We start from the raw sequence: 25,477 nt of genomic DNA, 5'->3' as shown, positions 1-25,477 counted from the left end.
ACCTCTCGTTACCTATCACCTGTTTGGGGCGTCCTGCCTGAGAGCCCCTGTTCCCCCACCTGGTCAGGGTCATAGGCTGGGCATGGGCCACACCTTGGCATAGGTGTGTGTCCTCAGGGATGTCCTGGCCCAGCAAGATTTCAGGGCATGGATCCAGGGCCAGTTTTAGGACCCTGCTCTGGCCCAGCGGTGGCAGCTTTGGGACACCAGTGACCGCCTCCCTAGGCCAAGTGGCTGGCCCCTTCTGTCCCCTGCCTTCTCTCCCCCCTGTTCTGTGCTGGCATTTAAAACCAAGGCCCCTCCTCCTCGCCTGGTGCCATGGGCCCCTCCTGGTGGTGGTGGCAGTGGTGGGGCTGCTGCTACGGCTCCCAGGGCCCTCCTGCCCCACTGGTCCTGAAAGGTGGCTCTCCCCTGGCTGTGGCCACTGTTCCACTGTCCCTGCTGGGTGCCCGTGGGCAGCCCCAAGGCAGCCACAGCACAGGATAAGCCCTGTGGGTGCCTGACCCTCAGAGCCTGGTAGCCGGCCTGTGTCTGTCCTCTGTCCATCTGAGGTCAGCAGATGGCTCCTGGCACTTTGCCTCTGACACCTGGAAGCCAGGTTTGAGGCCCCGTCTTCCTAGCAGCTGCGGAGTCACAGGTGGCCAAGAGCTGGGAGGGTGGGGCCCTGGGCGCGCAGCCTGTGTGGTCCGAGGGCAGCTGCTCCCTGCACTCGTGGCATTTCCCTGACACGGGGGCTGGGTGTCTCTGAGCACCCCCCCCCCCCCGTCACCCTGGCTGGCCTCTCCCTTGTGCTCTCCTGAAGGTGCCTGAGTCGGGAACACAGCCCAGCCGGGTGACGTGGATGCCGCACGTGGGGGTGGGGGTGGGCATCCATGCTCACGACCGTGCCACGCACCCAGAAGGCCCTGTGGGTGCCAGCAGGAAAGCCTGACCACACGGTCGTATAGACGACGACACCACGGGCCCACTGGGCCCAGGCCTTACGCCCTCCTGCCCTCGGGCAGGCTCTCCGTGGCCCTGGGTGTCGGCGGCACTGGAGGAGTGCCCGGCGCGGCAAAGCTCGGTGGGCTCCACACCCGCCCAACTCCACCCTCGTGAAGAGAGGAGCCAGGAAGAGGGGCGATGCCAGCAAAGCCAGGCCTGCCGCCAGGCCCCGAGCCTGGATCCCGCACTTCTGCCGAGGATGATCTCGAATGTACTGGCAGTGGGCAGGGTAGCTGTTGTGTTTGGAGGAGGAAGAGTTTGTGATTTTTGCCTAAAACCTCTAAACCTCCCCGTGCCCACAGCCACCCACACTATCCCGCTCAGGGGCCAGCAGAGCCAGGGGAGGAGGAAACACCTGGCCTGCTGACCTCCTCTCCCGCTTGGGTCCGCCCCAGAGGCTGCCCACCCCTGACACCAAGGGGTAAGTGAGCCGCTGGTCTGGTGGGGGCAGCCAGGCACAAGCAAGGCCCCTCCCAGGAAGCAGGTGGCAGTGCAGGCTTGGAGGTCTGGCTCTGGTCCTTCAGTCTGGCTCTGCTGGCAGGGGGACCACCTGCCCCTGACCCCACTCGTGGCTTCCCTGTGCTCCATCTGCGCTTGGGCCCAGGTTTCATGGGGACTCCTCCCAAGGGCAGCTGTCTGCTAACCTCAGAAATCCCCGTCATGGGCTTTGTCCCATGTGCACCCCCAGACCGTCTGAGCTGGTGGCAGCAAAGGACCCCGGGCCTCACCTTGGCTCTCCTCCTTCCTGGATTCCGGGAGCGAGGGGTGCTGATGACATCTGAGGTGTGGCGGCTGTGGCGAGAGAGCGCGTTCCCCTCCTAGGTGGAGCAAGGTGGACCTTCACGAGGGAGGAGTGCGGAGGATGCAGGGGGCATCCTGGTGGAGGCCTGCCTGGCCAGTGGCCACACTGTGACCTCCGGGTGCAGGGGTGGATAAGCGAGGTGGCGGGCCTCCCTCCACAGTCAGCAGCTCTGGCAAAGGGGAGGGTCTGTGCACTGGCCAAGGGCCCATGGTGCACACCCCCTGGGCCCCCTGCACCTCCTAGGCCACCTGTGGTGGGTGACGCAGCCTTCCTCAGTCCAGACCTTTCCTCTGCACGATGACCCGGCCCAGGGGTGCACTGCAGGCGAGTGTCAGCGGGCCTCCTTCCTAGAGTGGCGTTTGCCCTGGGTGCAGGGTCACCCCCACTGCCCTGCCCCCCATAGGATGGAGGAAAGAGACATTTGCCTCCCCTGGGGGCTGCACAGGAAGCCCCCCTGTCCTCTCACAGAGCCCACCAACTTTGGTAGCAGTATCCCAGGTCTCAGGCTACCCAAGGGCTCCCCATCCTCCCTCACCTCCCTCATCTCCCCATCCCTCCAGTCGTGGAGGGTCAGAGGAGGGACACTGATAGCTAGGAGCTGACTGGAGACCCTCTGCCTTGGGGTAGGGGGAAGGAGGTGGGCTTCAGGGGGTCCAAGGCAGGCTCTTGATGGGGGTAGAAGGACCGCAAGGGGCTGGGCAAGGGGCTGGGCAAGGGCCTGGCTCTGCTGGTGCTTCAGGGTGAGTGAGCCAGGTCTCCTGGGTGCACAGCCTGGGTGGGGGGTGGCGATGGTGCCGGAGAGCAGCCAGGAGAGGAGCTGTGTTCTCCCTGATATGGGCTAAGCTGCAGGTGGCTTCTCCCTGGCCTTGGTAGACCTTTGGACCCTTTCTCGTGCTGGCCATTCTCACGGGTTCCTCCTGCAAACTCTTGTGTGCATATCAGGGGCCGGGCCTGCGCTCCCAACCCAGGCCTCACCACCTGTGCCAATACCCCAGGACCTGGGTCACCTTCAGGGCCAGTGGTTCTGAGATTCCCCTGTCCCCTTGGGATGGGGCCCTTGGATACTTCTCGCCCCCTCTCCAGGGTCCCCTCACCAAGTGTCCTGAGAATTTTTTAAAGGTTTTGTTTATTTATCTTTAGAGGGGAAGGAGAGAGGGAGAGAAATATCAGTGTGTGGTTGCCTCTCATGCATCTCCTGCTGGGAACTGGCCTGCAACCAGGCATGTGCCCTGACTGGGAACGGACCGTGATCCTTTGGTTTGCAGGTCCGTGCTCAGTCCACTGAGTTACACCAGCCAGGGCGTGTCCTGCGAATTTGACCTTGTCAGATGTGGACACTGTCTACACCAGGGCATCAGGTTAGGGTGGGGGTTACGGAAAAACACAACAAACTTGGAAGAAAGTAAACATTTGTAACAACTAAGCCTGAGCCCCAAGTGGGTGCCTGAGATGTCCCCCCATGTGGCACTTAGTGTCCCTCTCCTCACACGAGGGGTGAATAGTTCGTGCCCTCCATCCGTTTGGCTGGGCCCAGCCCAGTGCCCAAGGTGAGTCCCAATGACCCAGAGGAGTGGCATGCCGAAGCGTAACTATGCTGATGTTCCCTGGCTCAGTGTCCCCACTGCACCTCCCCCAGGGTGATGCCTGCACCAGAGGAAACCCTACACCCTGCACAGTGGGGCTCCTGCCCCCGGGAGGGGATGAGAGAGCTGGGCACTGTGGCTGGGACTGGATGCTGCATGGAGACCTGGGGCCAAAGGGGAGGACCCCTCACAGACTGCCCAGGGCCTGGGGCCTCCCTCTGCCTGCTCATGGACACCCTCCCTGGGTTCACGGGCAGTCAGTGCCTCGGGCACCCTGTCTTAGGGCCAGGGGCTCAAGGTGTGACTCAGATCTGGCAGCTTCTTGGAGTGGCCACTGTGTGCCACAGGGAGTGGCCACAGGGAGCCATCGCCCAGTGGGTGTCTGCACGGTCCACCAGGATGTGGCAGCCCTGGGAAAGGCTCCGTGTGGGAGAGTGCACGTGGCTTCATCCTTTCCCCTTGACCTTGGCCTCTGAGATGTGAGGGGCTGAGGACCTGTGCACATGGCACCCCTGCCACTCCCCCTGGAGAGAGCATGTGCTGGCAGCTGCTAGAGCCCAGGACAAGGGGCTCTAGCAGAGCCTGAAACAGAGCCCACAGCAGAGCTGCAGATGCCCCACGGCCATGAGCTTGAGGACGGTGGCCTGCTGCCGAGCCTCCGAGGGCCACAGTTTGTCACACAGCAAGGTACCCGCTGACTGACACACCATCGTCCAAGTAGTTTTAATTTTGCCAACCCGCTGGTCCAGGAGGAACCCCTTTGGGTCTGTGCTTCTCGGATTCCTTGTGGGCTTTGTACTGTCCATGTGAGGCCAGAGATAGGAGGAGGAAACTCCAGAGGTGCCCCAGGGCTAAGACAAAGGACTTCGATGCTGGACAGAGACCCTGTTGTAAGACCGGTTGCCCCTTATCTCTGGAAAAGCACTGAATTGTGGTGACCCGTGACTGCACCTGCGCGGAAGATGCTACATGACCCCTGCTTCATTATAACAGCATCAGAATAAATTGACATTGTGCGACTCCCTTCTCCAGTGGCCAATCAAGGAAGATCATGGGAGACCCCATGCACAGTAACTTAAACGGAATACAGCTACTTGCCAAATGCAAGTACGCCAGCACTAGCCAGGAAATACCCACCTGTAAGAAGAGAATCCCTCCAGCCACGGAGGGTCAATCTCTGCTTGGAGTCAGCCCGCTCCCATGTTCTGTGGAGTGCACTATCGCTTAGCAAATTTCTGCACTCTCTCTCTGCTCTAAACTCCGAGAGTTCGGGGTTCGAGTCATGTTTGCGGTCACCGAGGATCTGGTTACCTGTGCCCGCCTGTGAAACACACACTGCCATCTCTTCTTGGCAGGGTTCTTTCTCTTTCTTCTACTCCTGCCCCCATTTTAGAGGTAAAACACAGGGTGCTTGGCTCCAGCTCCCCTCTGCGGACGGGAGCAAGACCTCATGCTCCTCCCTACCCCCTCTCAGTCATTGAGAGTTCAGATTTCTCCCCGCCCCCCCCCCCCAGCTGTGGCCCCTGGAGCCACAGCGTGTGCACCAGAAAGACGCCGCCGTGGAGGAGATGGAGGTCCCAGCATGGGGCAGAGGGTGGCCAGCCTCTCGCACCAGGCTTGGCAAGGGTCAGAGAGGGTGTGGTGGTGTCTCCCCCAGCCTGGCCTCTTCCCCAGCTCTTCTCTCCTGTCCCAGCCCCTCAGCTAACCCCCCGTATTTCCACTGCATCCACCATACCCGTCTCTGGCCAGGGCAGGGGACCACCAATGGGCTCAGACCAATCTAGGCACTGAAAGGGGGGCGTGGGGGGGGTGGCCTGCAGCAAGGGTGCACAGCCTTGATGCTGTCCGAGCGTGTGTCTGGATGCTGGCTGGCGAAGAGGGTGCACCAGGGCAGCTGGGTGCCACAGGGCCCACGGGCTGTAGAGCTTTTGCCTTTTTTAATAGACCGTGCACATGATCAGGTGCCGAGAACACTGTCCCTACTCTGTTGTCTGTTGTTTGTCTCTTAATCAGATTTCTTGGAGACGAGAACTTTTTTGTTATCTATGATGATATCCTCATTGAGAGTTTTTTTCTAACCCAAGACGTAAGAAATAGCCAATTTTCTCCTAGTACCAAGCATGCTTTTCGGAAGAAAAGGAGATGCAGAAAAGCTCCTCATCTGGGTCTCATTCCCATCATTCCTCCTCAAAGCTGTTGACTGTCTCCATCTCACACACGAAGACTTGCACCTCCTGAGTCTGGATCTGGAGGCCCTAGAGGCTGCCCACAGCTCCATGAGCTCACCCCTCTCCGACTGACCCCAGGCCTGCGTGAGGAAAGCAGCGCACACAGACTCGGCACTTCCCTCTTGAGTGACCCAGGCCGGTCTCAGCCCCTACGACACCCTTTGCTTCCCTCTGGGCACACCCTCAGGGTCTCTGGCATCCACCCACTCTGTCCCCTACCCACAGTGGCGCTGCTCTGGCCAGACCCGGTTCTTTCCACTGGGTGTCTTTGCTGGATGCGTCTTGGCTCTTTCGGCGCTCCGGAAGGCCACCTCTGCCCGGTCTGGACAGACACCGATGCCATGTGGCAGGGGCAGTGTGGCCTGCTGGTTGATTTGTGTCTGGGCTGCGGGCCTCTTCCCTAGCCCGTGGCCTCAGGCCAGGCACATGCCCTTCCTGTGCCCAGTGGGTGCCAGAGACACCCCCAGAGCACGGCGGGTGCTGAGATGCGGGGGCTCTTGGTGCCTGTGGCCAAACCCCGGACACATGAGGTCTGGACAAAGGCTCTGTGGACTCTGACCCTGAGGTCAAGAGGTGGTGCAGCAAGAGCACCAGCAACAGTAGGGGTGGCCCGCACCACAGGGCACCCTGGTCCCAGCATCTGATCACAGTGTTGTCCTTGGGTGTCCCAGCTCAGGGACCACTGCCTGGCACCCAGGAGGCTCTCTCAGGGTCCCCTTCTGTGGGGGGCAGAACACCTGGAATACCACCTCTCAGCCTCCCCCCGGAAGTGCCCTGCAGGTGTGCGGGTCAGGGGTCTCAGTCAGGCCAGTCTCCAGAGGACCCCTGACCTGCTCTCACCTGTGCCCATCAGACCCCCCCTCCCAGGGAATGAATCTGCCTGGGAAGTGGGTGGTGTGGCCTGGGGCCCAGGAGGCTGTGCAGGCCAGCACACAGTAGGGATTTAGCAGGAGCTGTTGTGTGGGTGACGCTGAGCTGAGGTGGTAGAGTGGGTGGACCTGGCCTCTCCTGTCCCCTGCCTGGGCACTCACTGGGACCCCTGCTCACAGGTGCTCGGGCCCCTCCTCCTCCTGACCCTGAGCACGTTGCTGCTGGCCAGCCTTCTGTGTGGGGACACGGACACGCTCATACCATGAGTGCTGCATCGGATGCTCCGTGGCCTGGGCGCTGCTCCCCCCTAACCAGAGCAGGGCCCCCCCCTGCCCACCTCCCCTCCCACGCTCCATGGGCACTGGCTGTGACCACAGTGGGTCCTGCCTCCCAGCTGGGCCTCAGTCTCCTTTCCATAAGAGGAGGTGTGGATCCTCCCTCTTTCGGACCCAAAAGTGTCCCAAGGCCTTCCCAACGAGTTTGTGGGCCGTGAGGGATATCACGGCCCCTGGGAAGGTAGGGGTGGGCCTGGGCCGTGGAGACCTTGGGGAGAGCCACTGTGTGCAGAGGGTGACTGGGTGCTGAGAGACAGGGCTGGGTCCAGTGCTGGTAGGTCTGGGGAGATCGGGATCCCTGCTCCCTGCCTGCCAGAGGCAGCTCCTCTGGGAAGGGGTCCTCGTGGGTGGCTGCACGGGGCCAGCAGTCTAACATGGCTGCTGGGAAGGCTTTGGGGCCCCAGGCCACCTCCCTCTGCCCCCACCCCACCCCTCTGGTTGGATCTCCACGGGAGATAGGGGACTGCCAAAGTGCCCTGGGTCCCCAGGTCCAGTGAAGGCCTCCAGACCCTGCCCCCTACCAGCCTGCGTCGCTCTTACTGGTCCTTCGTTGGGCCCTGCTGCTCTAGGCTAGAGTCCACAGCTGCGTGGGCCCCAGCCTCCTCTCTGGCTCTGTGGTCCCTTCGGCCCATCCTGATATGAAGGGCCAGCCTAGAAATGACAGATGTGTGGCCCAGATCACAGGGCCAGAGCCATGCCAGGCGCCAGACAAGAATTTGGGGGTTTGTAGGGGGTGCCAGGGCTGGGGGGCCCTGCCTGCACTGCATGGGGAGAAGATGGGGCAGCCACTTATGGGGAATCATGTCTGTGCCGGCTGGTCCTCAGGGCTGCAGGGCTGGGGACTCCCCAGGTCAGGGAACCGCAGTGATGGGGCTGGGGCTGGGGTGTCAGCAGTATGGGGAGTGGGGTTTGGGAAGTCAGTGGGTTGGGGGTCATGGGGTTGGGAGGAGCAGGTTGAAAGGTTACAGGGTTGAGGTCTCTCTGAGGGGGGTTCCAGTTGGGGGGTACAGGGGTGGGGGTGTTCCTCCCTGATGACAGCACGATCTCCTCCCAGCCTGCTTGGGGGCCAGGCTGAGGGGCACCGCATCACCAACATCACGTTCCTCAAGACGCATAAGACCGCCAGCAGCACGGTGCTCAACATTCACTTCCGTTTTGCCGAGGCGCAGAACTTGTCGGTGGCACTGCCTGCTGGCTAGAGATTCCACCTGGGCTACCCTTGGCTCTTCCTGGTGCGCTGTGTGGAGGGCACCGGGCAGGAGGGCTCACAGCAGCGCTTCAACACCATGTGCAACCACTCGAGGTAACCTGCCTGGGGTGCGGCCAGGGCAGGCCCTCTGTGGGTGGGAGCTGGGTGAGGGAGGGGCAGGACTCAGCCCCGGGCTGTGGAGGCGCTTGGTGGCTTTGGAGTGTGACCACGGGGCGAGGTGTCGGGGCCTCGCCCCCGGAGACTAAGGCTGTTGGGGTGTGTGTGGTACCTGGCTAGAGGAGAGGCTAGTAGAAGTCCCTTGGGAGATCCTGCCACCCCATTCCCCACCCCCCATTCCTAGGCACCCACAATTGCTCTTGCAATTAGACCCAGGCATCCCCACAGCCTGCCACCCCTCCTTCTAGCCTCTTGCTTGCTCTCGGCCCCCAAACCTCCCAGTTTTCCCACACCCAGGGCTTTTCGCTTATGGCGCCCCCTCCGGCAGGACGCTCTTCGCACCTCCCCTGAGAGTCCTTTGGGTCTCAGCTTAGAGGCCAGCTCCTCCCAAGGGGCTTCCCTGACTTCCCTTCTGGGAGGACGAGGAGACAGGAGAGGGAGTTTAGAGGAAGGGCGTGGCCAGGTTCAGGTGTGTCAGGGTCCTTCCCAACACTCAGGGCATGTTCAGGGGAGCAAGGCGGCCCCTATGAGATGCAGGGAGGTGGGCAGGAGGGGTGCCGCAGGTCCTGGTGTGCCCTGGGCAGGGTGGGGGAGGGTCGAGAAAAGGCCACCTGCCCTCTGGGCCTGCGGAAGAAGCCCAGAGTGTCACCAGCCCTCCTTCTGTCTCCACACAGATGCAGAAGGTGATGCCGAACACACTTTCTACTTCTCTGTCCTCAGAAACCCCGTCTTCCAGCTGGAGTCCTCCTTCACTTACTATAGAAGGTGCGCGCCCGCCTTCCAGGCCGTCCCGCACACCTTCTACAACCCGGGCCTGGGCCTGAGCAACGCCTACTCGAGGATCAACATGTGGTTCGGCCTGGGCTTCGACCCCGACGCGGCGGCCACAGAGAGCTACGTGCGCACGCGCCTGGCCCACGAGGAGCGGCGCATTCCAGGAGTCTCTGGTGCTCCTGCGGCACCCGCTGCGCTGGCGGTTGGACGACGTCGTCTCCTTCGGGCTCAACTCCCGCAGCCAGCGCAGTGTCGCCAGCCTGAAGCCCGAGATCCAGGAGCGTGCCAAGGCCTGGCGCCTCTACCTTCTGGGCCTCGGTGCGCGCAGAGCTGGGCCCACGGCGGCTGCGCGCGGAGGTGGGGCAGCTGCGCGCGCTGCGGCGCGAGCTTACGGGCCTGTGCTTGCAGGACGCGCAAGAACGAGACGCAAATCGCGGATCGAAAGCTGCTGCCCTATCAGTTGGGCGAGGCCGACATCCTGGGCTATAACCTCAGGCAGGGCCTGGACAATGAGACGTTGCGCAGGTGCCGGCGGAAGGTTATGCCGGGGCTCCAGTAGACGGCCCGCCTGTACTCCCTGCAGTTCCCGGAAAAGCCCCCCAAGGACATCGCCTTCCTGGAGGCGTAGCCTCTCGGTGGGACCCTGGCCCCACGCACCGCCTCAGGCCTGGGGCATCCAGACTCCCTGCCCTGTCCCAGGTCTTCCAGGTGAGCCCCGCCCCAGGCGTGAGGACTTCCCAGTGACCCCACCTCTGGGCGAGGGCCCCGCGCTTGGACAATACACACCAGCGAGGTGTGAGGGTGCGAACTTGTTCATGAAGTAAGAAAGTCTTACAACGTAGGAAAGTGAGGGACATGTGACTGGTGACAACCCGATGCTTGTCAGAGAGAACGCGAGTGGACACACCGTCCTTCAGAAGGACAACCCCTCGGGCTTCGGAGGCGCCGGAGCAGCGGGACCCTGGGTCTCCGATGGAGCTCAGAGCGGCTCCCTTGCGTCTGTCTGCGGCGCCACCCAAGGCTTTGGAGGCGGCGCTGGAGCCGGGAACTGGCGCGAGGGTCCGGGGCCTGGAGAGCTCAGCTTCCTGTCTTTGGCAGTAGGAGACTTATTTTCCACCGAAGAACGGTTTTAAGCTGAGAAATGTTCAAATTGTTTATGAGACGGACGGTGGAGGGTCAGCACTACAGCCCCGTTGGGATCACTGTCCGCTCAGGTGTCTGGTGAAGGAAACACCCGCAGGAGGGCTGCCCTAGGCTGCTCTGGAGACCGGGGTGGATAAAGTCCCAGAAGAGAGCTGCCCGCAGGCACCCCGGCTGGTTGTTTGTGGGAAGGGAGAGAGGGTGTCACGCCTGCTGGAACGTCGTCCCTGGCTGCTTGGGGGCCCAGCGTTAGAGTGGGGGCACACACTCAGCGCCATGTGCCTTGTACCCTTCAAAAAGTGGGGCTCCTGGAGAAATAGAGCTGCCGTCACACATTCAGTCCCCAGGTGCAGCCTGACTTGCCTGCCCAGTGTTGGGGGCCCCTTCTTTTCACATCAGGCCCCTAGCTCAGAAGAGCTTGGCAGCTGGGCGGGGCCCCTGCTTCAGGTGCTCCTGGGTGCGGTGCGTCCATGCTTGTCAGGTGAGTCCGCATTTCAAAGAGGGGGGATTCTCTGCTCTACCCGCAAACGGGCAGAACAGGTCACAGCTCTTTTGGACACTGGGCTATGGAGAGAACTTTAAAAACAGTTTTTAATGAAATTAGAGGGCATATTGCAGTAAATTTGGAAATCCAAGAAATATTTGGAAACTGAAAAATGACTTCCAGAGAGCTGAATGGAGACGGTGGAGAAGACACTGCAGAGAGCCAGGGTGAGCGGGGGACCTTCCAGAGGACCACTGATCCCCACCCCAGAGGACAAGGCACAGCGGAATCCCTCGGGAGCACAGAGAAGGGCCCTCAGATCCCAGATGAGCTGGCGGGTGGGTGAAGGACAGGTAGAGCCACAGGCAGCAATCTGTAGTCAGACGAGAAAGACTCATCACACTCAGTGCCCCGGGCTCCAGCGACCCCCGAGGAAAGCAGGACCCACAGCTGGGCTGACGCGGGTGGGTGCGGACCCAGGCCAAGGGGGAGGCACTGCTGCTCCCGGACGCAGAGCAGGCTGTGCTGGGAGGGGACCTCACCTCCGCTGGCAGCTGTGACCACAGACATGGTCCACCCTCGGTAACACGAGTCAGGACGGTGGGGTCACCGCGACCGTTCCACGCGCGTGCCTGAGGGGTTGACAGGAATATGGACTAGTACGGTTTTTGGAGGGAAGCTTTTGGGGATTTATTGCCATGTAAATAACCATGTGTGTGGTTTGTGATAAGAACTCAGACATGACCGGTCCAGGTTGCCCACCCTGAAGGCTGAGCACACTGGCGTCCGGCTCTGTCACTGAGAGCTGGGAGCAGACACTGCCTGGGCCTCCTGTGAGGGGCAGATGAGGGTCTGCTGGGGACTGGCAGGCATGTGCTTGTATCCGGAGGAGCAGGGGAGTCCGGGAGGCAGACCTTATGATTTTTCAGAGAAGCTAGAAATGCAGGTCTTTATGCAAAATGTCCTGTTTAAACATAGCTGGCTCCAACTAAAACATCAAAACCCCAAGCAGCGTGTGGGCCACCTCCTTCCAGGGCTCTGGGGGACACCCTGGTTAGATGGCCCTGCCTGGACTTGGGGGTGTTTGCACAGGTAATTTGGGGCTTGAAGGTTCCGTTTCTCCTGAGCCCACCAGATTGTGCCAGGCCTGGACTTGGGGGATGAGATGGGTCCTCTCTTCTTGGTTTGGGTGGGGCTCCTGAGGTGGGGTGTGTTATCCGCTCCCCTCTCCCTTCATGTCAGACCCCTGGGTTTTTGCCTGGGCACCAGCTGCTGGCTAGGGATGGACCCGGAGCCATGGAGACAGGCACAGGCACGGTGCGCCTGTCTGAGCAGCCCCCCTAGAACAGGCGGGCAGTCCTGGGGCTGTGCTTGTGCCAAGTGGCAAGTGGCCAGTGGCCATCAGGTTGGGGCGCTGCCCATCTGCTCCTGTGCACCTTGTGGCCCTGAGGACCTGAAGGGACATAGCAGGTTTGTCATTTCAGTGTGGACATCCTGTGACGTCTTAGTTTTTCCAGAATTCATTTCTCCCTTTGAAGTCTGGAACACGAGAGGAGGGGGCAGGGCCCAGGGGCCCTTTCACTGCCCCTCCCTGAGGCCTGGTCTGGGCAGTGGTCACCCGGGCCATGGTCACTCATGAAGCCACCTTGGGGACAGCAGTGGGGGAGTGGGCGAGAGTGAATGGGGTCAGCCAGCAGGAGGGAGCCTGAGGAGGTGGCTCATACTCAGGGGTTGGGGTCAGGGGATGGTGGCCTTCCTGGTCTGAGCCAGAGTCCCGAGCACTGACGTGGGACTGGAGCCAGTGAGGGCCCAAGAAGGCACATCCCAGGGGCACAGGGGAGGGTTGCAGAGTGTCACGAGGTCTGAGGCGTCTCTGCCGGAAACCTGGGGGCAGCTGTGGTCCCCATGCAGCAGGCCACCAGCATGGGGAGGGGGAAGTGGATCAGCCAGAAGGAGCCCTGTATGGCCCCATCCTGACACCGGCCCCACCCCAAGTGCCCTCCTGCAGCCTGGCTGCTCCACTGCTCCACGGCTGCACAGCTGGCAGGAGGGTCCTGGTCCTGGTGCAGCCCTGGGACCAGGCCAGTGCCCGCCTCCCACACACACAGCGGGCCCTTGTCTCTGGGCAGCTCACTGGGTCTGGGAGGCAGGCAAGCAGTGCGGCAGCTGCCCCTCGGCCCGCTCTGTGGCTTCCCTTCGGTGCCTGGTGAGTCCGCTCCCTGCCTCCCTGCCGCCCAGGGCCAGGGCTTGGCTCCTGCTGCCTGTTTGGCTGCCCCTGTGGGCTGAGGGCCCTGGATGCGTGGATCCCCAGTGGGAGTTTCCTGGCCAGAGGGACGGGTGTGACACTGAAGGGCCTTGGGAGTCGATTCAGAGGGTTGGATGGGTGTGCCTGGGTGTCCTGGCTCGGCCCCCGTCCACAGAATCAAAGGGCCATGGGGGATGCTCCGCCAGGTGGAAGAGTCTGTGATTGAGTCGATGTCGGGACGGAGCACAGGGCACTCAGGCTGGGCTGGAGCCCTATAGCTGGGAGACAGAACCGGGAAACCCCTCTGCAGGTCTCCGTGCAAAGGGTCTTGGCTCCTGCCGTGAGGCGTAGCAGCAGGGACAGATCCAAAGGATGAAAGGGGCGCCGCCGGGGGTCGGGAGGGCAGTCACCGTGGCTGACCCCAGAGCTCCAGGCCCAGACAGGACAGGCCCAGGCGGGGCTGGGACAGGCCCTGCCAAGGCAGATGATCCCCAACACCCTGCCCTGGGTCTAGGGTCCGGGGCCCAGGTTCTCTTGGAGATCCCATGACCCCCCTGGGCCTCACCTCCCCCCTTCTGGGATGTGCCGCCCCTGAGGAGGCCCTGAAGGGGGAGGAGGGGCACCCATATAAAGGTGCTGTTTCAGTTAATATTTAGACAGAGCCACCTGGTCCCAGCCAGTGCCCCAGTACCTGCTGAACTGGCCACACTGGGCAGGGCTGGTTGCCCAGGAGGACCTGTTCCTCCTCCTACGAGCCGGGCCTCCCAGGAACTTTGGGGTCTGGTCTAGCTAGGGATGCTCCAAGTGCCTTGTGGCCCTGTCCTGCTCTGTGCAGCAAGCAGAAAGACCAGCTGGTCCTGGGAGCCCCCCTCTCCACCACTCTGTCCCCAGGCTGGGGGTGCGCCAGGCCCCCTGCTTCTCCTGACACCAGCTCCCTGTGGTCCCAGGCCCCGGGGAGTGAGCCAAGTGGAGAGAATGCCCTGCTGTGTCCCTTCAACCCAGAGGGACACGTGGTACCCACACCTGCTTCCTGCTTGGGCATCGCTGCCCCACTGATGCAGATGGGGGTGGGGCCCCAGGGCTTCCAGGACACAGATGTCACTCTCCAGAGGCCCAGAGGCCATGGTGGGGTGGGCAGACAGGGGTCTGCTGGGCACACGGTCCTGGGCAGAGGGGGCCCACGGCTGAGGGGTCTGTATCGGGGACCCCAGGTGTGGAGGTCCACCCTTTCCTGTGTCCGAGTGAGGTTCCTCCAGTCTCAGAGTGCGTGTGTGTTCCTTCCTGTCACCTGCTCTGTACCCCGACTTCTTCCCGATGTGCTGTGTGTAAGGGGCTCCACTCTCGTGCCCCCCGTCCCTCTGTCTGTGCCCTGATCCCCAGGGCACAAGGGCCCTTTACTGCCCGGCTCAGCATTCTCACTCACATCCCCCCACGGGCCTGCCCAGCCCGAGGATCGGAGGAAGGGGCCCCCGGGTGAGGGGACTGCCAGCCTCACGTGCCCCAAATTCACCCCCCCCCCCCCGCCAAGGTCCAGCCCTCCGAGCCTCCCTCAGGAGTACCCTGGGTCCCCAGAAGGGCTGCCTGGGCCGCTCCATCCTCCCTGTGCCGGAGCCTCCCCAGGCCAGAGCCCAGGGAGGTTTCAGGAGCTGGGCTCTGTGCGGCAGGGGCCCAGGGCCAGGGGCAGGTGGGCACAGGGAAGGGCGGTGGGAGGAGGTGCCCTCTCCCTTGCTGCACACTGGGCCCTCCCTCCCTCCAGGGCTCCAGGTGTCTGGGACATTGCCTCCCTCCAGCTCTGTGGTCTCAACTCCCCGCTGTAGGAAGCCCACCCAGCCTCCTCCCACACTGGGCTCTTCTCTGTCTGTAGCAGTTACTCCCGGCTCAGCCAGGGTAGGACTCGGACACAGAGGGTACTCATCTTCCCCCTTTCACTGTGTTGGGCAGCTGCTTTCAGTTTCAAAACCCTGTGCCTTGGTGCACAGACTAGAGCTGGCCCCACACCCACCCTCCCTTCTCCGGGGGCTCCTGTCTGCCAGGATGGGGCAGGGGCAGGGTGGTGGCCTCTCTGGCCTCCTGGGGGCCCCCTCTCACTGCTGGGTCCCTACACTGTTCCTGGGTCTCGGCAGGCAGACTCGGGAGCTCTTGGAGGCACCTAGGGGGCAGTGGCTCTGCTGGCCCTCCCCACGACCCCAGTCTCCCTCAGGAGCCCGAGGGGCAAGGTGGCAGGTCGCCTGCCCACCCAGATGTCCCGCTGGGGCCTGGAGTTCAGGCTCCTCTTCTGCCGGCCCTGCTGGGGACACCTTCGCTGCAGCCGTAACCTCCCACCCTGGCCATTCCCCTGAATCCCCTGAATCTGGTGATTGCAGGTCTGAGCAGGGTTGTGGCAGCAGCCAGGGCGCCTCCCTCCTGTGTGTGGAGTGTGTGTGTCTGTGTCACCGTGTGCACACCCGAATGTGTCTCTGTTTCGTGTCTAGTGCCTCCATTTTCCCGTGTCCAGGTTGTCTGTTTCTGGCTCTCTCTGCAGGGCTGGCTCCTGAGGTCATAGGGCCCCTATGTGGGGACACTGAACCCCCCCCCCCCTTGTCCAAACCTTTGGGCCCTGACGGGGCACTTGGCTGGCCTCCTTCTAGGCNCACCCGAACGTGTCTCTGTTTCGTGTCTAGTGCCTCCATTTTCCCGTGTCCAGGTTGTCTGTTTCTGGCTCTCTCTGCAGGGCTGGCTCCTGAGGTCATAGGGCCCCTATGTGGGGACACTGAACCCCCCCCCCCTTGTCCAAACCTTTGGGCCCTGACGGGGCACTTGGCTGGCCTCCTTCTAGGCAGTTTGTACTGACTGGCCCAGACACAGGGGTGGGTAGGGTGAGGGGCTCTGGCCAGGCGCCCCGCTTTCCTTTTGTGGGCTGTTGACAGGAGGAAGGGGGAGATTCCAGACATTTGGGGGTGCGGTGGCCATGAAGAAGGGGTGGGTAAAAAGTCTGGGACAGGGCCCTGGGCCGTGGGCGCAGGAAGGCGGCTGGGCGTAGGTGGTGGTGTCTGGGCGTAGGTGGTGGTGTCTGGGCCTGCAGAGTCCCCTTCCCATCGGAGGGGGGAGGGGAGCCTTTACTCCCATGGCGGGGTGGGGGGTGGGGGGTGGGGGGGTGGGGGGTGGGGGGTGGGAGGGAGCATGCCTGCTGACTCGCTTGCCTTGGGCCCGCAGAGCATGGGGACCCCACAAGTCCCCTTGAGGACCACACTGTTTCACAGTGAGAGGAGTGGCCTGACCTATCGCGTGCCTGCGCTGCTGCCCGTGCCTTCCGGGCCCACCCTGCTGGCCTTCGCAGAACAGCGGCTCAGCCCGGATGACGCGCACGCCCACCGCCTGGTGCAGAGGCGCGGCACGCTGACAGGGGGCTCCGTGCGCGTAAGTGACCGGGTGGAGGCGTGGGGGCATGCCCAGTGCGGACGAGAAACTGAGGCTGTGCTCGCCCCCCCTCCCCCTTCCTGGCAGTGGGATGCCGCGCTGGTACTGGGCACTGCGGCCCTGGAGCAGCATCGATCTATGAACCCCTGTCCATTGCACGACGCGCGCACCGGCACTGTCTTCCTCTTCTTCGTGGCTGTGCGCGGCCAAACCCCCGAGGCTGCGCAGATCGCCACGGGCAGGAACGCTGCGCGCCTCTGCTGCGTGACTAGCCAGGACGCAGGGCGCACATGGAGCGTAGCGCGGGACCTCACCGAGGAGGCGGTGGGCGGTGCCGAGCGAGGTAGGCGGGGCACGGGGCAGAGCGCAGGGGTCCATACTTGGGGCGGGACGTCTGCACAGGGCTGGGTGTAGCCTGCCATCTGGCTCCAGGTCCCTGCTCTGCTAGCCCTGTCCTGACCTGTCCCCAGCCTAAGGGTCTTGGACACAGTTCATGGGACTGTCCCATCCCTGACCCCACAGACAGGTGTTGGTCTTACCAACAAGAACAGGCTCTTCATCTTCCTGAGCTGCGTCTGAAACTGAGCCCCCAAACCCCAAGGACTCCCTTCTTAACCACTTCCTCCTCCTCCTCTTTCTCCTCCTCCTCTTCCTCCTCCTCACACCCAGCCCAGGGTTTCAGGCAGGTCAACCTCACCTCAGGGCCTTTCCTCCCCAAGGACCTCACCACCCACTGCCCTCAGGGGCCACCCTAGCCCTGGCAGGTGTCAGGCTCTGAGACCTGCAGCAATTAAAGAGCTACCTGTGGGTGCAGACCCCACCCAGGGAGCTGGGGCCCAGGGTCAGGAGGGGCCGCCCAAACTGGTCCCGAAGTCCTCACACCCCATCCCCTCAGCTGCCCCTGTCTGAACAGTGCTCGTGTCTCTTGCTAGACACGGTCGTTGGCCATCTGCCTGTGTTTGGGGACTCGCCACCTGTGCAGGTGCTGAGAACAAGGCCAAGGGACCTGCCTGGCGCTCCCGCAACTGCCCTCAGGAGGCCTGTCCAGCCCTGGAGGACTCAGGGTGGCCAGAAGCAGGGGAGGGCAGAGGCTGGGTCAGCAGGTGGCTTCCTCACAAACTGCTCTCTAATCTGAAGCACTGTTCCCACCCTCCCTACCCACCATGGCCCCGGCTGTCCCTTCCTGTCTGCAGACTGGGCCACATTTGCTATGGGCCCCGGCCACGGCATCCAGCTGCCCTCAGGCCGCCTGTTGGTGCCGGCCTATACCTACCGTGTGGACCGGCGTGAGTGCTTTGGCAAGATCTGCAGGACCAGCCCCCACGCCTTTGCCTTCTACAGCGATGACCACGGCCAGACCTGGCACCACGGCAGCCTCGTGCCCAACCTGCGCTCTGGCGAGTGCCAGCTGGCTGTGGTGGATGGAGGGTGGGCTGGTAGTGTCCTCTACTGCAATGCCCGGAGCCCCCTGGGCAGCCGTGTGCAGGCCCTCAGCACAGATGATGGCACCTCCTTCATGCCGGGAGAGCTGGTGCCCACCCTGCCTGAGACTGCCCGGGGCTGCCAGGGCAGCATCCTGGGCTTCCTGGCCCCACCCTCCAGCAGGCCTGGTGATAAAGGGTGGCCAGTGGGCTCCAGCATGACCCCCCCTCCTCTGAACCTCTATGCTAGCGGCCAGGAATCCCCCGAGCAGGGCTCTGGAGACACCCAAGGGGGTGGGAGGCTGGGCAGGACAGAGAGACGTGAGGATGGCCCAGGAGACCGTGGCCCAGGGGACCCTGGTCCCAGGGAGCCTAGTCCAGGGTCTGGGTTGCATGGGGACAGGAGGGACTGGGCCCCACAGCTCTCCAGACCCTCTGCCACCTTGACTCAGAGCCCCACATGGCTACTATATTCGCACCCAGTGGGGCGCAGGGCTCGGCTCCATATGAGTGTCCGTCTGAATAGGTCCCCACTGGACCCCCACAGCTGGACAGAGCCCTGGGTGATCTACCAGGGCCCCAGTGGCTACTCTGACTTGGCATACATTGGGCGGACCCCGGAGGGTGCCTCGACCTTCGCCTGTGTGTACGAGAGCGGAGCCAGGGTGTCTTACGAGGAGATCTCCTTCTGCGTGTTCTCCCTGCAGCAGGTCCTGCAGAACGTGCTTCCAGGCCCCGGGCCGCGTGGCCAGGGGGGCAAGCCTCGGGCCCAGTGCAGGCCCTCCTGAAGAGCCCTCTCACTAGGCCTGGCCCGGGTGCCTGGAGGCAGAGGGAGAGGTCAGGACAGAGCTCTGGGGCACCCCCCACCCCTGCCAGGGGCACCTTTGCCCCTTGGCTCCTTCATGCAGAGTCATGAGGGGGGTGTTTGCGAAGGACCCTGAGCAGAGACACAGAAGCTCAGTTTTCGTACTCTCGGGTCAGCAGGGCTGGGCTTCAGGCAGGGATGTGTCGCTGGAAGCCAAGAGGGTTGGGCTTGGGGCCACTGGGTGGGTGGTGGGGTGCGGACGAGGGCCGCTCGGGGCCCTTGGACCAGCACAGGCGCCTCCCCGTCCTGGCATTTGGCTCTTCGGTCTCACTCTGCTTTCTGGCTTCCCATGGGAAATAAAGGGGCTGTGACTTTCTGTCCAGGGACGTTTGCTTCTCCTGAGTTCTTTCCCTGTCAAAGCCCTGGCCAGGCCCCCGGTCTCCAGCCCACTTCTCTGACCGTCGTGCCCCCAATCCCATGGCATCTGTGTGCCCCCAACCCCCTTGGCCAACCCCCCAAAGCCAGGGCATCATAGGTGGGGGCAGGATGAGGGCAGGGAAAGCTGGCTCCGGGGTGGCCCCAGGTCTGTCTGTGATGGCGGCCCCCCTGCCTCTGTGTTTCCCACTGGAGGGCCGCAGGCAGGGTCGCTGCCCAGGACCTGTCCCCTACAGCCCCGACAGAAGCACCCTTTTCTTCTTCTTAGTTTCTGGTTATAAAAGTAAATTATGCTCATTGTAGAAAATTTGGGATAGGTAGGAAACTGTAAAGAAAGATGAGACTGATCCCACCTAGATCCTTGCCCTGGCCACAGCCGTGCCTGTGCTGATCCTGGGGCGTTTCTTTCTGACTTTTTCTACTTTTAAACAGATCCCACCGTGTTCTAGCCCAAGCGCTTCCTGCCCATCAGGTGATGGGCAGCTGCCGTCAATGGCCTGTCCTCGTGCCTGGCGTCACTCCCTCACCAGGCCCCTGCTGGCTGCCCGGCCCAAGAGGTGGCATCCAGGAAGCCTTGGAGCCCCCACCCCTGGGCCCGTGGCTGCCCAGGGAACTCAGGACGGCCCCTGTCATTCACCTTCATCCTCAGTTCCCTGAGAGGGTGGCCGCTTTTCAGGAGTTGCTGCTGGGCTTCAGGCAGTGGTAGGACGGGGGCCTGAACTCAGGGCCCCTCGGAGTCCCATGCCCACCCTCACCCCCCCACCCCGGCGATGCCCCCTCCAGCCACAGCCCCCTGCCCCCTGGCCCTGGGGCACAGCTTGTCTGCAATAGCTCAGGTCTTCCATTTTAAAATCTAAACCAGTAAAGGTGGGGCAGGGGAGGGGTGGGGTGGGAGCTTTCTGGGGGCACCAAACCGACAGGCGTGTACAGCCCATGTCCTGTCAGTCGGTTCTGGTCTGGGTGAATAACGCCCCCACACTCACATCCACCCAGAACCTCAGACTGTGACTTCCTCAGAAATAAGCTCTTTGCAGATGCGATTAGGAGGACTGAGGTGAGACGCCCTGGACCGGGGTGGATCCTGTCAGGTGGGGGCGTCCTCATAGGTGGGAGACGGGAAGGACTCTGGAGAGAAGGCACTGAGGTGGAGACAAGGGCCCGGAGGAGCACTCAGGGGTATTGGGTGGCTCTGGGAGGCCCCGGCCACGTCTGGTATCAGACTTCCGGCCTCCAGGGCTGGGAGAGAATGACCACCTATTGTTTAGGTGCCTGATTTATGGCAACATTTGGGTGGAATTTGGCTTCTCACCAGAAACCATGGAAACTGGGCGACAATGGTGTGGCCTTCAAACCTTGCTGATAGAAAGTAGCCACCAACCTAGAGTTCTGTGCAGAACTGTTCTTCCAGGGTGAAGGGAAGTAGTGGCATTCCCACAGATGCGGCAACGACAGCCGTCCCCGGCAGGCTCACCAAGGAAGTGCGGAAACTGGTGGAAGGGTGGTGCCCGCAGACGGAGCGTCGCAGGGACAGCTGTGGCACGCACACCTCGGAACCGGCTGGGCCTGGCCCGGGGAGCGGCTGTGCTGTCAGCGGTGCAGACTTCGGGACACGGAATGAGATCAGCACAAAGCCAAGGGGGCAGCAGAGGGGACACAAGGGCTCAGAGACCCTGTCCTGCCCGAGGAGGGGGACACTCCCACTCTCGTTGGCTGAGGCCCGAGCCTCCGGGGCAAATGCTGGGGGCCTAGAAAGATGGCATAGTCCCCAAAGGAAAAGTGGCGACAAATGGGGAAATAAAGTAGGAAGTGATTAATTCAAAAAAGACAAGGAATGAGGGAAAATGTGCATTAAAATGCTAAGGTAAAGAAAAAGCAAATATTAAGAAGCCAATGGAAACATACATCTATCAGAATTGCACTGGTGTAAATTGACTCATAGTCCAATTAAGAGACACAGTGGCGGCAGCAGAAAGCAGAGCAGCAGTGACGAGCCCCCCCTAGACCCAGCTGTGTCCCAAGGAAGGAGCGAGGGTCCTGGAGAGCGAGGCTGGAGGCTGGAGGCTGCGGGGAACCGGGCCTGGGAGCTTGTCAGTGGACAGCTGGGGGCGCTGTGCATCTATTAGGCAAGGACCTCTCGGCCAAAAATTACCAATGTTGACAACAGGAAATCATAATGCTGTAAAATTGGTGTGTGCCTGATATTACGCCTCAAAATATGCAATCAAGTGGACAGGCCCCTGGGGAAGATAGGCCGAGTAGCAAGGGTTAGACCCCAGCTCTCAGGGCTGACAGAGAGGCAGGCAGCAGTGACACCGGTGGGGGCCGGGCAGGTGTGGCCACCTTGCCTGGCAAGCTCCACTGTGTGGACACCAGCAGGAGGCACCGGCTTCCAAAACACACCCAGACACACAGGTGGACGTAGGTCGGATCTTATCACCAAGTCCCCACTGACTTCAAAGGCTTCACAACCACAGCAAAATGGAGCCAGGAAAGAAAAAAACAAAGGATAATGCAACATCTTTCTGTGTTCGAGAATTAAGAAACACTGTTCTAAATAACTCGCAGTTCAGAGAAGCCATCGTGGGAAATGGAAAAGATTCTGAAATTACCTGTGCAAACACTGTGTCCAGTGTGGGGGACGCTGCTGAAGCCCAGAGCCGAGGGAGACGTGCGTCTTAGATCCGAGGCAAGGAGCCAGTCGTCATTCGCTCGGGGACGGGCAGCAAGCTGGGTGCAGAGGAAGCAGAAGGGAGACCAGAGTGGGGCCAGCAGGACAGGCAAATCCCACATGAGAGGGAATTCAGTCCAAAGCTGGGTTTAAAAAACGATAAAATCAGTCACCCCTGATGAGGCTGGTCATGAAGGAGGAAACACAACACCCCAGGCCAGCAGTGAGGAGGGACACGCAGGCCCACTGACTCTCACAGACTTCAAGGGCTCTCGAGGGGCAACTCACACCAATAAACTTGGACATTTAGGTGAAATGGACAGTTTTGGGGAAAATATGACTTACTGGAAGTGGCACAAGATGAAAGAGAAAGTCTAGAGAATCTTGTTAAAGAAGGTGAGTCTGTGACGTAGAGGCTGCACACCGGGAGCCCACCAGGTGTCTGTGGCGCTGCTAGTGATCACTGCCAACCACGGGGCTGGGCCAGGCCGGGCACATCACACCCGGTGTCCCTGCAGAGAGCCAGGGGCTGATGCTGGGGTGTGAGGTGGGCTCAGGAGCCGCTCGCCCTCCTGGGAGGAGAAGCCATCAGAGAGCTAAGGAATTGGGCACGTTTTAAGACAGAAAGTTCAGCCTCGGTGGGGTGGCTTAGTTGGTTAGAGTGTTGTACCAAGCGCCAAAAGTTTGGGGGTTCGATTCCTGGTCAGCACGTGTGCCTGGGCTGTGGGTTTGATCCCTGTCTGGGTGCGTACGGGAAGCAGCTGATCAATGTTTCTCACATTGACATCTTGCTCTTTCTCTCTCTCTCATCAATGAACAACACATCCTCAGGTGAGGACTGAAAAAAAGAAATAAACTTCAAAAAGGATACTCATACAACATCAACAGCACCATCCGTGAAAGGAAAATTTGATGAGAAAAGTTGACATGACACCTTAGGAGGATGGAAAAAGCCACAGACTGGGAGAAAATGGTTGCAAAACTCGTATCTGATAGTTTCCCTTTGTGAGCCATCCCCGGACTGTCTTCCACAGGGGCTGCGCCAGCTGTGCACCTTCTTTGGTGAGGTGTCTGCTCAGGTCTTGCCTAGTTTTTAACTGGGTTGCTTGCTTTTGTAGTGTTGAGTTTTAAAAATAATTTGCATATAATGGCAAGAAAGTACAGGAAAGACGCTCCCCATCACATGTCATCAGGGAGCTGCAAAGCAAAGCAACAGTGAGATGCCACCGCGCACCCACGTCGAGGACGGCCAGTGTGCAGAGAGCCAGGAGCTGGGCGGACGTGAGCAGCAGGACTCACTGCCGGTGGCAGTGCCAACAGCGCAGCCACTTGGGAGGCAGTTTGGTGGCTTCTTACGAAACTGGACTCGCCCTTAACGTGTGACCCGGCCTTGTGCTCCTGCGCGTTTCCCCCAAGGAGCCGAAGACATACGTGTAAAAGGAAACCTGCCTGTGGGGTCTGTAGAAGCTCTGTTTGTTGTTGCCACGACTCAGAAGAGACTGAGACGTCAGGTCCTTCAGCCTGTGGCCCCAGTATCGACCACACGGCTAGGCCTCTAGGCCCGGGAAGGAGCCCCAGCGTCCTGCCCCCCACCCCCGGCTGCTGGAGGCCCAGCTGCTCCCATGAGCTCTCAGATTTGGGGATGCGTGGCAGCCCAGGTTTTGCTCTCGTCCGCCCACACTTACCTTGGCCTGTAGATGCTGTGGGGGTAACTTTATGTGTCAACTTGGCTAGGCCACAGTACCTGCATATTTGATCAAATGCTAGTCTAGATTTTTCTGTGAAGGTTTTTTTTCCTAAGATGAGATTACATTTAAAGCAGCAGACTTTGAGTGAAGCAAATGACTCTCCATGATGTGGTGGGCCTTGTCCAATCAGGTGTGACGTAGGAGAAGAGACGAGGTCCCCAAGGAAGGAGGATGAACTGCAGCCTCAGCTCTTCCCGCGTCTCTAGCTGCCAACTCCTTAAGCGAGTCACTGCGCTCGTGTCCTGTAGCTTCTGTTCCCCTGGAGAGCTCTGGGTGACACAGAAACCTCTCCCGGGGCCCGTGTCCTACTCACACACCAGTTCCCTCTGAACCACAGGCCGACACTCAGGCCTCCCCACTCTGCGCCTCGTCCAGGCCCGGCCTGCCGAGCTGGGGACACACTGCACTCCCTTCTCAGGTGTGGCCCGACCCGTCCCTTCTGTCCTCTCATCCCTGCCTGGAACTGGGGTGTCGCACATTGATGTGCAGACTTTAAACATTAACCGTTTTAACAGCTGAGTAATATCCCATATCATGATTTATTCCTGGAATTTAGACTGAGACAAAACCCTGAAAAACAGCCATGAATTTGTGCCAAAGGCAGGGCCCCCCCAACACTTGAACCCCCAGGCAGCTCCTGCCACCTGGGCCTCCCCTAGGCTAGCTCCATTCTGGCTGAAGACCAAGAGATGAGTCCTGGCTGTCTGGGCCAGCCCAGGACTCCTGGCTTGGAGGAGCCAAAGGGGTGGGGGAGGCTGGGAAGGAGCCCCTGGGGTGGGCAGAGTGGCCCCTCTAGGAGGGACGTGGGGTTTCAAGGCCACATGTCTGGAGATGTGGCTGCCTCTGCCCAGAGTCTCTTCCTCCCCGAAGGCCCCACAGCTTGGTCACTCTTCCTCCGCTGGGTGGCTCTCAGAGGCGCCCTGACGTGTGGTGAGTTTAGGGCACCCTATGCCGTGGGAGCCAAGGGCAGGGGGAGCCCCTCACTCCTGTCCACAGAGAGTCAGTGGGCTTGGGAGCCACACACAGGCCCCCACAGGCAGGCAGGGCTGTGTGACTGGGGTCAGAGCACACAGGACCCCCAAGAAGGGCTTGACGGAGCCCCAGTCAGGAGGCTCCATGTTGGGGTAAACACAGTACTGGCCACACTGCCTTGATCACCCTCAGGAGGGCCCCCCACACTCTCAAGTCTCCACAACTGGAACCCCCCCCCCAAAGGATGCATCCACACTGGACCAACTAGGGCTGAGACCCTGGAACTCAAACACTGGCCCCAGCTCTGCCTCCACGGCCCTGAGGGTGGTTCTCTGAGACCCCAGCCTTCCTCTCGCCAGGAGCCCTTGGCCAGGGCCCACCTGGCCCTGCAGCCTAACCTCAAACTTCCTGCCCTTCCTGTCCCCGGAGACCTGGGGCTCCTAAGCCGAGTTGGCAGTGGGTGTGTCCCCGGGGCAGAGGGGCTGCAGGAGACCAGTGCCTGGCCGGACCAAGGCTGCGGGTGGGCGCTGCCACTCCCCCCTGCCCTGGACCCCTGCCTGCCAGGGCCTTGGAGGCGTGTTCAGGAAGCCCAGCCCTGGGGCAGCACAGGGACAGACCCGCCGAGGCGCGTGGGCAGGGGGGTGGGGTGGGCGAGACGCCCCAGCCAAGCCGTGACACACGCAGCCGGGGCAGAGCCGGGAAACGGAAAAAGTGAGTGGCAGCGGGCGGCAGGCGTGTTCCGGGAAGGCGCCATGCAAAGTGCTGACGGTGTCCGCTTCCACTTCTTATCTGCGGCCGCCACCACCAGCAGGACGAGGCCGAGGGGCCACCGCTTCCTCCCCTCCCTGCTCGCTGTTCTTTCTGCCTGGGTGTGATCTCCTGCCCTCTAATCATTTAGATTTGTAGTTTTAGTTCTGGTGGTTTTGACGCTCAGAGCCTCTCTCTTTTCTTCTGACGGGGCCCTAGCTTGGTTCCTTGTCTCTGGGCCGTGAGCCCTGTGCTCTGCACACCCTCTGCCCCAGACTGGCTGTGTCACCCGTCCTCAAGCCAGGTCCCTGTGGCCCAGCCAGGCCCCTGCTGCCACCTCCCTGCTCCCAGCACAGTTCTCTGTGGCCCCAGACCAAGCACCGGCACCCAGAGTGAGGGGCCTATTTTTGCCAGTTGCAGGGTCAGTTGGTATTCCCAGTGGGGTCCATGGGCCAAAGGGCAAATACTTCCCTA

At 61.5% G+C, this 25,477-nt stretch overlaps 2 protein-coding genes across 2 annotated transcripts; both read left to right on the top strand.

The window, feature by feature from the left end:
* The first annotated feature begins 7,833 nt into the window (after positions 1–7,833).
* GAL3ST2 (galactose-3-O-sulfotransferase 2) lies at positions 7,834–9,587 on the top strand. The gene is given in 6 exon segments (XM_037069231.1): positions 7,834–7,980; positions 8,843–8,861; positions 8,864–9,098; positions 9,100–9,246; positions 9,248–9,355; positions 9,357–9,587. Coding segments are annotated over 6 exon segments (870 nt in total). The 3' UTR covers positions 9,571–9,587.
* Positions 9,588–12,713: 3,126 nt separating this feature from the next.
* On the top strand, positions 12,714–18,789 carry NEU4 (neuraminidase 4). Its single transcript, XM_037069210.1, has 4 exons — positions 12,714–12,772; positions 16,004–16,207; positions 16,295–16,550; positions 17,401–18,789. Exons 2-4 carry the CDS (start codon positions 16,007–16,009, stop codon positions 18,414–18,416), a joined length of 1,473 nt encoding a protein of 490 aa, XP_036925105.1. The 5' UTR covers positions 12,714–12,772; positions 16,004–16,006; the 3' UTR covers positions 18,417–18,789.
* The last annotated feature ends 6,688 nt before the right edge of the window (positions 18,790–25,477 follow it).

This window comes from Sturnira hondurensis, unplaced genomic scaffold, assembly GCF_014824575.4.
Source record: "Sturnira hondurensis isolate 20B ecotype Veracruz unplaced genomic scaffold, ASM1482457v3 Scaffold0018493, whole genome shotgun sequence".
In the NCBI taxonomy this organism is placed as follows: domain Eukaryota; kingdom Metazoa; phylum Chordata; class Mammalia; order Chiroptera; family Phyllostomidae; genus Sturnira; species Sturnira hondurensis.
The sequence above is the reverse complement of the archived record's forward strand: the minus strand, read 5'-3'. Positions and strand labels throughout refer to the sequence as shown.

Bases quoted from the DNA above. Each gene is read 5' to 3' on its own strand.
- NEU4 (XM_037069210.1), top strand. From the start codon at position 16,007: ATGGGGACCCCACAAGTCCCCTTGAGGACCACACTGTTTCACAGTGAG. The intron at 16,208-16,294 runs GTAAGTGACCGG...CCTTCCTGGCAG, and splicing joins TGACAGGGGGCTCCGTGCGC to TGGGATGCCGCGCTGGTACT. The intron at 16,551-17,400 runs GTAGGCGGGGCA...TCCTGTCTGCAG, and splicing joins GGTGGGCGGTGCCGAGCGAG to ACTGGGCCACATTTGCTATG.